The sequence below is a fragment of the Nycticebus coucang genome, chromosome 15, assembly GCF_027406575.1.
Source record: "Nycticebus coucang isolate mNycCou1 chromosome 15, mNycCou1.pri, whole genome shotgun sequence".
Taxonomy (NCBI): domain Eukaryota; kingdom Metazoa; phylum Chordata; class Mammalia; order Primates; family Lorisidae; genus Nycticebus; species Nycticebus coucang.
In genome coordinates, this window is record NC_069794.1 from 13,702,917 (window position 1) to 13,715,421 (window position 12,505).

The following is a 12,505-nucleotide window of genomic DNA, read 5'->3' on the forward strand; positions in this document are numbered from 1 at the left end:
GCACAGTTTGGAATCACTGAGAAATACCAAGGTAGGAGACCACTTCATGCTCAAGTCACCCAGAATTTAGTGACAGAGGATTTCTGGATTCTTGGTTCTGGTCTGCAGGCCCTGCCCCGTCCCTGTGGGTTGCTCAGCATCAAGGTGACAGGCCCTCCCTCTGCCTCTGCCCCACTCCCATCACTCAGGAACTTATACTGCCCCATCTGCTAGAGCAGCAGTTCTCAATCTGTAACAATGAAAATGTATCCCGGCATTAGGAAGGTCGAGAAGCACTGTGCTAGAGTGTTCTCTTCCCATGTCTGTTTCAGTGAGCAGGTCCCCGTGGTTTCCCCTTTCAATACTCCCCGCCAGGCTGAAAATAAAGACGAGACACAAGGTTGGTTGTTTTGCCTTAAAACTTCAATATGCTGGAGTGTGGCGTGAGGTATTTTTATTCCCTTTTGTTAGTACTTTAAACCATCTGGTACATACTGTAAGGCAAATGATTAACACGTGTCAAGCTACTTGTCCATTGGTAAACCCCCGTTTCTGTGTGTATCATCACACTCTGCAGAGGGGGTGTCTCCCTGCGTCCTGGCCGGCCTGGGGAAGAAATGTGTTGGCGGGCTGCTGCTCCGGACCGTCTGGACTTGTTAAGACAGGGCTTACAAATACTAAGGGAATAGCAGCCACCTGATCACCAGAGAGAACAGGCAAACGCCTTCCAAGTAGTGGGCCCAAGCGGTTGGAAATCACGTTCCCTGTGTAGTCCAAAAATGTCAAGGAGGTGCGGCATCATACTGTTGTGACCCCATGCCCCGGGGATATGAGTAAAAGTTTTTGAGGACAGGCACAATATATACTACTAGAGGGTGTGCAGTTTCAAACCACAGCTGCAGGAGGGTGTGGGGTACCGGGGGCTACGTACCATTACTTCATCGTGCTGCAGCCACGACGCTCACAAAAACACTTACCATGGAACATATCACAGATGGCCCTGATTAATAACACACAGGTTTTCATGCTTGTGACAGACAGCAAAACACCACAGCTTAGCGTCTTCCCACTGTGCACGCCACTCACAGTACAGCGACAGTCCAGATATTGCACTGTATTTCTGCTCCCAGCAGAAGACACCCCACTATAGTTTGTGGACAGTAATCGCTTCCATGGTTTGCTCAACTTGTGCCAAGGAGGTCAAATGTTTTCACTGGAGCGTGAAACCCTTATGTGGGACGTAGTGTGCTGTAAATTGCTTATTAATCAAAGAAGTGAGTCCTACTAACTGCCTATTATTTAATATTATAAAAGTAGAAAGACTGGGAAAAAAATCTGAAAATGATCTCAATTACTTAAGACTTCGCCACATACCGCAAACACTGGAAAGAAAAAGTTTTTAAATGCAGCAAACTGTAGATGACAGTTTCTTTAAAAAAAAGAGCACTTGCCCTGTCTTACGGTTGAACGGATGGATGTGTTTGTACTGCTTTTACGGTGCAGTGTGGAGGAAGAAATGTCATTTGGCACTCTCTCAATGACAATGTTTTAATACTGTCACAAGCTAAAGAACAGCCCCCCTAGAGAATGATAAGACGAAATGCCACCCGGGACTGGAGCTGGGATTCACTGTTCCGTTCAGATGAGAAATTAACAGCTGAAAGGACAAGGTTAAAGACGCTTCCATGGAGACAGAGGAGAGCTGCAGCGAGACCAGGGTGTCTCTCAGGTGTTACTGTTATGAGGCTCCGTTAATACAGAAGAAAGCAGCCCCCGTGGGATCCACCAACGAATGTGCCCGGTCTTCAATATGTGTGAGATTCTTTGTGGCTCAAAACATGGGCCCGTGAGGCTGAGCTGGTGGCACTTCGGATCACTTCCATCCACCTGAAAATGGAAGTGAAATAACCACTTTGGGACACTTTTTACAAAGCCATGTCTTTTTTCCCCCTTCTTTGGACAGCTCATGACACTGGCTGTCATCCTGTACAAATACGTAGTGTGCCTGGCTTGTAATCTGCCACCTTAGCTGAGGAACACCATTTGAGAGCCCTTGGCCCAGGGACTCTGGGTTTGTAGGGAGCTGGATGTACATGAGACGCCAGTGTCTTGCCCAGGTGACACCACTGCTCCATTTTGAGCACTTCCAGTCTGTTTGAAAGGACTCATCCTTTTCACAGACATTGTGATGAAGGGTGGTCTGCGTCCCGTCCTGTGTCACACACATGTGTATTTGCTGTATGCCCGTGGTTCTCAGGGTTCTCAGCTGGGAGCCTTGTTGCCCTGAGGGACATTTGGTAAAGTCTGGAGACATTTTTGGTTGTCATAACTCAGGTGTTATAGTGGCATCCCATGGGTGGAGGCCAGGGGTGCTGTGAGCATCTTAACAGTAGCTGGATAGGGCCCCTTCCCACTCCCCAAATTATCTGGTCCAGAAGGTAAGTAGCACTGAGGTTGAGGAAACCAGGGGTGTGTGGCCAGCTTCCTGCCTTTGTGGCCCTTTAGAATCTGAGCATGCGAGTCTATGCTAAGAAGATCTCACTCAGTCCCTCAATCTAAGTTTTCCAGTCCTGGGTCAAATTTGAGAATTACTATCTCCTAGGCTCATTTTTCAAACAGTGTTGTTTAGGAACTGTTGTTTTTGGATGCCTTGGGAGTTTTAAATTCCAATTTTAAGTCACTCTGCTATTTCTGTGGAATTTATTAGGGACCGTGCACAGTTGATAGTTGGCCTGTCCATTTAGAAATCCTTATGGGGTTTAGTATGAGGTTATTGTCTTATCTAACATCATGGCCATGGGAAGTTTCTCCCTAAATGAGAGACTGGTCTGTCGTCTTTTAGGGGCTACAGTGTGCAGATGCCCACCCAGACTTTCTACTTGAAATGTGGTTCCAGAAACCATTAATAGTGGTTCCAGAAACTGCTAATAGCCAGGCTCTTTGCTTTTATTTCTTAACTAAATGAAGGGCCCTTGTTTTCACTAAACCATGCAGTAGTTTCACTAATAAGGTGGTCCTAAGAAGAACTAAGATTTGTTTTCTTGCCTTGTGTGGTCAGCATTTTGGCTCCAAGCCCAATCAGGAATATTATGACTCCATTAGTACAGAAGCCACAGACTGAAAAACTGGAGGTTTTTGTTTTCGCCATTGAAAAGCTCTGTCTGGGCCTAGGTGGACAGAGCGAGCCAAGACGCCCTCTGCTCTGCGGTGCCACACACAAGTTAGAGGTGTTTGTGGCATCAGGTAACACTCTGCAGGGTGAAGACCACCTGCCATACCACCCAGGGCACTCAAGACCCTACCTGCCGGTATGAGGGGACAGTCTCACACTGGCATCGAGCCCGGAGACCCCGGTCCACCTCCCTCCTAAGGAGTTGGCAGAGAGGGGGATGGCCAGGCCGAGCCTCCTTCACCTGTTGGCATTTGGCAGAGGAACATCCTCTTCTGCAGGGCACTGTGCGCAGGACGGGGGCCACTTACCTTTCAAACGTGTACTCGCTGTCTGCCCTGAAGTAGTACACATGGGACTTGAAGTGCAGCTTGAACACATGGTCTTTGTGGATGTCCTCGGATTCTGAGGGGATGGTGAGTGAATACCCGAGCAGAGGCAGGCTGGCAAGGGGATGATTGTCCTGGAAGAGGGAACACAGTGGCTCTGGAGGCAGCCTCAGAAGGCAGTCCCCCTCCCTCAGCAGGGACACTGAGAGCCCAGGCAGCTCCCACCTTGGGCAGGGGCCTGTAAGAGAAGGGACTAGGGCAGGTGAGCCCAGCTGTTGCACTGTGGTCCTTCAGGAAATGACTAATGTCAGCCTCTGGTGGACATGGCCCTCCCCACTGGACCCCATGACACCAAGAGCTTAGCAGTGTCAGCTCAAGTCCTCCCAGAGGAGGCTTGCTTGCCCCATGAGGCACTCACCTGGTGTGACTTGTAGAAGAATAGGCAGAAGTTTGTGAACACCACCCACAGCTTCTGCCACCCGTTGCTGTTTTTGAATTTCCTCAGCAGGTTCCCAGACAACTGATTCTGAAAGACACAGAGGCCTGTAGGAAGCACAGATGGGGCACCCACCCCAACAGGGGCACATCCAGGGCTGTGAGCCTGAGACGTGTCTGTGACTTGAGCACAGGACCCCTGACCTCCCCTGATGTGGAGAAATCCTTGAAGATTGTATGATGTGAGCCAGGGTCGCTTGCTTTTTGTCACTTGTTACGTGTTACGTTGCGTCCCTCCAAAAGATATACTTAAGTCCTAGCCTTGGATTGTTACCATATTTGAAAACGTGTCAGGATCAGTAGGTATAATTAATGACGATGAGGTCACGGTGGATGGGTCCTAATGTTATTGGAGTGGTGTCCTTTGAAGAGAATAAATACAGGGACACCCAGGAAGGCTGCCTGGACAGCAAAGGCAGAAGCTGCCGTGGTGTGTCTCCGTGTTGAAGAACACCCAGAAGGGCCAGCACACACCAGATGAGAGGCAAGGGCAGATCCAACTCTACTGGTTGCGAAGGGAGTGCTGCCCTGCCAATGCCTTGATTTTAGACACATCGCCTTCAAAACCCTTTAGGCAAGGCATGCAGGCTGTGGACTTGGCCCTAAGACAGCTCCTGCCTGCCCCCTAGTGGGCCAGGGGCAGCCGTGCCCGCCCTCCCCGCAACCTCCCTCCACCAAGACCTGGGCTGACTCCTTCCCCAAGGCCTGCTGCCTGGTGCAGCGTGCTGGGGGCAGGTCCTGGGGCCTTCTTGTGACCACTCCAGCAGCCTGGCTGGGAGCAGGCGCACAGGGCACCTCCATCCACACTCTTGATAAACTGCTGGCCTATCTGGTCCTTTTGTCAAAGTGACATCACCAAGGAAGACTCAAAGAAGTGGGAAGTGGAAGTGGGCGGAGGGGTGCCCAATCTTACAAAGGTAATTAATGCCACTGAATTACTCACTCAAATTGTGCCAATTTAACTACTTTATGTTACGGCTGTTTTGCCACAATAAATACACACACACCTGAGTCTATTCTGTCCCAGCCCCTTTGGGTTCCCTACGTACGTAAGAACCCCATGCCTCGAGCTGAGAGGAAACAAGTTGAACCATCTCTGCCCTCCAGCTGCTCAGGCAGGCTTTGCTGGGGGAGTCAGATGTGAACTGTGGGTATGAGAAGGACCCTGTAGACAGTGGGGCCCCAGGCCCAGCAGGTGTCGGTACGATGCTGTGCAGTGACAGGGTCACATGCCAAGGGGTGGGGACAGGAGCGTGTTTCCCTTTCTATAGTGTTTTTATACTCCAAAACTACGCCTGTCTTTTAGTGCCTAAAACATTCTTCTGTTATACATGAACTATCACACCAAAGCCAGGAATGAGCAGGCCCACTTTCTAAGGCAGGTTCACTGAACAGCTAGATTCTGCCCTTACCTTTCCAACTAGATGTGTCTTACCAAGTGCATCCAGTGGTCTGTCCCAGCAGCCTCTCCTACTCTGTGCCCGTCATATTGACCTCTACCCTGCTGTCTGTCTCCATTTGCTGCCTTTGACCCAGAACCAGCTGAGGTCCCCTTTCTCAGGGCTGTGCCTGGGGCCATCTCTCCCAGTTCCCTGACTGAAGGAGTCCCTGCTCTCCTCGGCCCCATAAGCTCACTCCCTATTGTGGGGTGAATTGTGCCCCCCAAAAGATAAGCTCAGGTCCAAACTCTCAGTTATCTGTGAACATGACCTTGTTTGGAAATAGCTTCATTTTAACTTGATTACATCTACAAAGACCCTATTAGAGTGGACCCTAAACTTGTGACCAGTGTCCTTATAAGAAGGGACATTTGAGCACAAAGAACACTCTGACATGGAGGCACGGGGTGGTGCCAAGGATGGGCACAGGCACAAGAAGCTAGCGGGAGGTAGGGATGTTCCCTGCAGAGCCTCCAGAAGGAACCACGTCCTCTGACATCTGGGAGATGTTTAGACTCCTGCCTTCCAGCACCATGAGAACAAACTGTTGCTTTAGCCAGTTTGTGGCACTATGTTTGGCTGCTGTGGGGGATGAATACTATTCCCATCCCTGACTCTGCCCTTTCCTTGCGTCCTCCTGGTCCCTATCCAGGCAGTTGGAGAACCTCCTGCTACCCCTGTCCATAGCTTCAGAGAATAACCATCACTTCAGACCCTCCGCTGGTTGTTGCACCATGGCTGCCCCAGTATTAGACCCCCTATGTCAACAGAGAGCCTCAGAGCCTAATGGCCTGCCCACACCTTTCTGTCAAGGCTGGCGTATCTGCCCCCGTCCCCAAACATGCTCCTTCCTCACTGCTGTCATACAAGGAGAGAGACTGGGGTGTGGGCCTGTTGGGAAGAGGGCAGAGGCCCTGGGGGAAGGGCTCGCCTGCTTGTCAGGGAGACCAGGGCAGCCCGCTGAGGACACCAGGCTGGTGCACTGCAGCTTGGGGGGGATGAGGTGACTCCTGGCATGACAGGGACGTTTGCAGAGTGACAGAACAGCTGATCCCACAAATGTGTACCTGCATACTGCCACTGTCAAACCACACCAGCGTGGGGCTCACTTTCCCACTCTCTACCAGGGTTGGCAAACTTTACTCAAAGGGTGGGATGGTAAATATTTTATACCTTGTGGGCCAAGAGGCAAAAGTCAAGGAACGTTGCCCAGTGGGCCTGCCCTAGTAGCCCTATGTCCTTGGTTCCCTAAAAGGCTGAGCTTGAGGAGGTGTCTCTGGGCCGCCTGGATCAGATGTAGGTATTTGCTGCCTTCTTGAATGGCCTGGGTGCCTCTAGGAACCTTAAAAGTCTTGAAGTCTATGACAGTCCCCTGTCCTAAAAGCCATACTTCGACGTGTTTTCTGACAACACTGCACTGCCACCAGCTTCACCAGGACACAGACCAGATCTGATGGGATTGGGATTTTTCTAACGTGATGACCATTGGTTTTTCCCTGCTCCCTTATAGAGCCCCTTCCTACTGTGACAGTCCCTATCCCCAAGGAGACACCTCAGCCTGGCAGAAGGCAGAGGAAGGAAGGGCGCTGTATACACCAGGTTCCAGAAGACGAGGAGAGGCCCAGAAGGAGCGTCACACCTGATGTAGCCCAGGCACACTGGAAGCCCATGTGACAGAGCCCTGCATTCAAGGCCAGCTGGGCAGGAAGGGTGTGTTCTGCGTCCCAGTGGGGACGTCTTTGGAAGCAGGTGTGGGTCTGGAATAATAGCTGTAGCAGGAAGTAGTAAAGGTGGGTCCATGGAGCTGTGAAGGTCACTTCAAGAGAATGACTTTGAGATCCCCCAGATACCATCCGGGAGGAGATATGGCCCATTTCCAACACTGTTGGTTCAAAGAGCCAGTAGACTACCGTCTGGGGCTCAAGTCCCTTACTGGACACTGGGGCAGGCATGTTTGGTGACACAGCCCCAGCACAGGGCCTGGGCAGAGATTCTGTAGGTAATGGAGCACTCACACAGAGACTGGTTGAAGGTTACATCGACTTGGGGCAGGTGCCACTGCCTATGGGAGAGGAAGACAACTGGGCTTAAAGTGTTCTGAATGATAGCTATGGACTGAAGAATGGTCTAGAAAAGATCTGATCCAAGATAGACTCTCCATCCAAGCTGACGTCCAGGTATTGGGCCCAGGTATTGGGCCCAGAATGATACTCCCAAGCAACGGCCTCAGAAGCAGAATCTCTGCCCTCCTGTCCTGTGTACCCATTCTCCCTGAGTCCAGCCATAGAAATGAGAATCCCTCTCCCCAAAGATAGCCACAAGACTAGAAATCGGACTCTAACCTTCTACTGCCTGACAGTAGGTCATATGACCCCCATTCTAGAGGGCTGTTGGCCCCATGCTGGGAGGAAGAAAAGCTCTAACAAGAACCTGAAGGGCCAGGCCCTGTGGGCTCCCTGCTGTAGCTCACACGTGCTGCCCCATCACTCCCTCTGTGCACGCCACACTGGCTCACAGCATCCGGGACAGCTTCCCTGTGTCTTGGCGACTTCATTCTAAAGGCCCCTGCGTCATGTAAGACTATGACTGAATAAACTTGTGCTTTTCTCTTATTATTGTCTTCTGATACAGGAATGTTGGCTGTGCCCCTTACGAAGGGAGAGAGACCACCCTCTTCCGCCCTTCACAGGATAGTCCTAAGGGAAGGAGTAATGACCCAGACCCCGCTGGCCCCGCCTTGCCATGTTGCTGACTCTACTCCTTCAGCATGAACCTAAGTTCCATGGGATGGCACCAGCACGTGAGGGCCATGGCAGGTGAAGCTGTCCGTGCCTGTACATTGGGCCCATTTTCTAGGCTCAGGGATTGGAAAGGAAATGGGAGAGAAGAAAATCCCAGAGGGGCAAGGGGCTAATGAAAACCAAGAGATGTGTTTGCATTTATGGAAGGACAACACCGGCTCAGTGGTAACCACGGGTGTGTGGGGGAGCCCTGGACGGCTTTGGCTGCCTCCTGCTGGGCAGGGCTGTCACTGGCAGGCACAGAAGCTGGGCCGGGAGCCTGTGAGCACTCCACCTGGGCCAGTACCTCCACAGCGATGCTGAAGTCCACCATGGAGACGCTGGTGTTGCGGTGCCAGCACACGTGCACCATGGTGTTGCCGCGGTGAGGGGTCTGGCGCTCCAGAGAGGTGCGAGATGCGCTCAGGTCATCCTCTGACTCCTGGTCGGCCGTTGTGGCTTCATCGGGAGACTCTGCAGGACACAGGCAAAGGGTAGCACTTCTCATTGTTTCTCCCAGGAGGGCCAGACTTCTCCGGATACCCGTTAAGGTGCTGAGGAAGGTGCTAGAAGCTTGGGGGCCTTGCAGTGGTCACAGATGGCACCCACTAAGCAGGAAGCTAATGAGGCCTCCACTCAAGGAAGGGTGTCCCACCTGCCCCAGCCAGGGAGCCCTTCCACACAAGAGAGGTTGGTCTGTAGCCTCTCTTACTCCACAAGGATGACCTCATGACCTCTCCATGGACACCGTGTGACAAGTGGCCTGGAAAAGATGGCTTCCCTGCTCCCAAATACTGTTTTCAAGGTTGTACTTTTAGAAAAAGGAAGATCCTTGACTTTTAGCTTCCAACACAAATGCAGAGCATGGACATACACCCTACTCAACAGGTGGTTTTAAATGCAATGACGTCCTCCCTCTCTACACCAGAGCAGGCTCCACTCCTTGTGGCTTGCTGGGCCACACTCACTGTTGTCTGGGGGGCTGCTGGCCAGGAACTCAGGGGTGGGGCCACTGCTCTTCTCTGCCAGATCAATGGCCATCTGGATGTCCTCGACCCACTTCTCCATCTCAGACCGAGAGCTGGAGACAGAGATAGAGTCAGCATGTTGAACACAGCAGGTCAAAGGGCAGGCAGGGAAGAGGCAGGTCACCCAGTTACCTGGCAGCCACGACGATGGACTGCCGCTGGCCCCGCAGGGTGAGGCAGTGTGGCACTCCCCACTCATCTTCACTCTCCACGATCTGTGGCGTAAGAGTTCACAATGTCACCATGGGGTCACACCCCAGGTGTTTCCAGGCCTCCCTGGACTGGCGTGACCAGTGGTGTGAAGGGGAGTGGCACTGCTGAGCAGGGCTGGGAGGAACCAGAAGCCCCATGGGGGGGGAAGGGCTCTAACTCAAAGAAACCAAAACCAGAGGCAGCAAGGGCCCACCGAGCTCTCTCTCCCCAGCGCTAGGAGAGTGTTGGCAGAAGCCAGCACCGTGTCTGCACCTGCTGTCTGGGAGTTACAGGAGGGAGCCCACCCCTGGCCCATCTCCAGGGGGCACAAGGCTGGTCTAGCTCCAGTGAGTGGGTGTTGTCAGTTTGGGCATGGTGATGACTGTCTGTCAGGGCTGAGGGTCAGGCCACATGGCCCACATCAGCTTCCTCCCAGCTTGACTAGAGCGGGCACTTTCCTCCCGTGTGTAGGAGGAGCAGGCCCCAGAGCCTACCACAGGAGCCCTCGGAAGCTCATTCTTTAGGTGAGAGGGCAGGAGGGTTGGAAGGTCATTGGACTTTGCACCCAGGCCACTCGCCTGGGATGGTGCAGGCCAGGTCTGCCCTGCAGGCTGCCCCAGGCCCTCATGGGACACTCACCGTCATGCCGTAGAGCGGGAGCTGCCCGTGGACTTTAAACTGATTCGAGGCCGTCAGCCCCCTGCTTGTGTACAGCAGGACGTCGTTGAACTAGAACCGGGAGAAGCGCAGGGGAGATGAAGACGGCGTGTGCCGGGAGTAGGTTTTTCACCTCTTTCGTTACCACATGTTGCTCTGGGTACCCCTGCCCCTAGCTCCCCCTACTTGGACAGCCCGGGCACCCTGCCTGCCCCAGGTGATGTGGATCACCAGGTCACTGTGAGGACCGGCAGCTCAAGCCACTTACCAGGAAAAACATGCGCTGCTGGAGCCCCTTCCCTGAGAGCTTGCCAAGGCTGCCCAGGCGGATGAACTCCTGCGGAGGACAAACCAGCGTCCCTGAGAGCCAGCAAACCCGCGCCCAGGTGGAGACCTGCCTTCTCTGCACGGCAGAATCACAACGCTCAGCTACAAGTAACTGCACACTGGCTCTGCCCGGGCACTGCACAAAGGTCTCCAGGCCTCGCCTCTCCCCTTCCCAGGAACCTGGCTCTTCCACCTACCAGTGGGGAAACTGAGGCTCAAGTTAATGAGCCTGCTGAGGCCTCTCTGAGGGGAGGGACTAGGGTGTGACCCTTAGGCTGCACTGTGAGGGAGATGACAAGGACTCCAGCTGGCAGTCAAAGGAGGGACTGTCAGAGTGACACAAGGGACCCTAGAAGACGGAGAAGCTGTGTCAGAATCCTGTGGCTACAGGAACTTCTCCATTATTTAAAACCCTGCTTCTTAAAAAGCAGCAACCATGTTTTAGAATAAAAGAGAGGCAGATGTGTCTGCGAGAACTTTCTGTCATCCTGGCACCTGGGAAATATCTCCTCAAACTCTTTACAAATGCTCTGTTTGCCACATAGCATAATGTGCTAAATATTTTATAATGTTCAAAGTTAAGAGAAAATGACACTGACCCCCTGGGCTTTTCTAAGGGTTCCTTGTGATGGGAGACAGGGCTGGTGTGTGCCAGGCCCGGCATCATCTTCTCTCCGGCAGAGATGGAGTGAATTGTACTTTTAATTTTCACACGGTACCACCGAGTAACTCTTCTAAAAACCTCTAACAGCTTGGTTTCTGAACTGTTGTGGAATTAGCTTCCTGACAGAAATACCCGAACACACAGGGCACTTCCCTCACGTGCCCTAAATTAAGCAATTTAGGTTCCAGGGCAGCTATGTGTCAGGTAAGAGCCAGGCCCCTGATGTGCACGTGCCCGTGTGCCGGTGAGGGCAGGGCAGCCCAGATGGCCATGTCTTCGGTTCTCTCCCAGACCCATGTGATGTGGGGTTTAAAATGGAGGTAAAGATGCCATGGGGAGATCTGCCGAGATGTAGCAACTGAGTATTTTTGATTCCTCGGCAATGACTCCTTCTTAGGAAGGGAATTTGAGAAAGGTAGGCCTTTTACACATTTTCTAAATGGCCATGGCCTGGAAAGAGTGCATATGACAGAAGCCCTGCTCATTGCCAATGATCTGTGTGCAAGGGAAGGCCTGGACAGGTGGTTAATAGCTAAGGGAACTCATATCTTTCAGAATTGTTTTCTATCTAAAATGTTATTTGAATTTTGAATTAAAATTAAATTATGAACAGAACATCACATCTTTAAAAGATACTTTCTGACTGAGCATGGTGGCTTACACTTGTAATGCCAGCACTTTGGGAGGCTGAAGCAGGAGGACTGCTTGACGCCAAGAGTTTGAGACCTGCCTGGGCAACATAGTGAGATTCTCTATCTACAAAAAACAGACAAATTAGCTGGGCATAGTGGCAGGCGCCTGCAGTCCCAGTGACCCTGGAGGCTGAGGCAGGAGGATCACTTGAACCCAGGAGTTTGAGACCAGCCTAGGCAACACATCTAGACTCTTTTTTTTTCTTTTTTGTAGAGACAGAGTCTCACTTTATGGCCCTCGGTAGAGTGCCGTGGCCTCACGCAGCTCACAGCAACCTCCAACTCCTGGGCTTAAGTGATTCTCTTGCCTCAGCCTCCCGAGTAGCTGGGACTACAGGCCCCCGCCACAACGCCCAGCTATTTTTGGTTGCAGTTTGGCCGGGGCCAGGTTTGAACCCGCCACCCTCGGTATATGGGGCCGGCCCCTTACCGACTGAGCCATAGGTGCCGCCCGCACATCTAGACTCTTATCTCTGAAAATCATTTTAAAAATTAGCTGGGCCTGGTGATGCATGCTGGTAGTCCCAGCTATCTGGGAGGCTGAGGCAGGAGATGGCTTGAGCCCAGGAAATTGAAGGTACAGTGAACTATGATGAGGCCACAGAACTCTAGCCCAGAAGACAAAATTCCATTTTTGCATGGGATTGTTTTTTTCCAGTTTCCAAAGGCTTTATTCATTTGCATGAGAATTCCAGCATACTTTCAAGAACTTTCTCTTTGGCTTTATATCATTATTTTCTGTTTACCCAATTTC

The 12,505-nt window shown here is 52.1% G+C and overlaps 1 protein-coding gene across 3 annotated transcripts in view; it reads right to left on the reverse strand.

Moving 5' to 3' along the window:
* Positions 1–384: 384 nt before the first annotated feature.
* FARP1 (FERM, ARH/RhoGEF and pleckstrin domain protein 1) overlaps positions 385–12,505 on the reverse strand; it is a 285,816-nt gene continuing 273,695 nt past the window's right edge. For all 3 annotated transcript variants that reach the window (XM_053563575.1, XM_053563573.1, XM_053563574.1), the window contains exons 20-27: positions 10,337–10,405; positions 10,051–10,140; positions 9,352–9,434; positions 9,160–9,272; positions 8,499–8,665; positions 3,896–4,003; positions 3,460–3,611; positions 385–1,866 (exon numbers count right to left, since the gene is read on the reverse strand). In XM_053563575.1, coding sequence (XP_053419550.1) covers positions 1,785–1,866; positions 3,460–3,611; positions 3,896–4,003; positions 8,499–8,665; positions 9,160–9,272; positions 9,352–9,434; positions 10,051–10,140; positions 10,337–10,405 — 864 coding nt within the window. In that variant the 3' untranslated portion in view covers positions 385–1,784. The remainder of the gene's footprint in view (positions 1,867–3,459; positions 3,612–3,895; positions 4,004–8,498; positions 8,666–9,159; positions 9,273–9,351; positions 9,435–10,050; positions 10,141–10,336; positions 10,406–12,505) is intronic.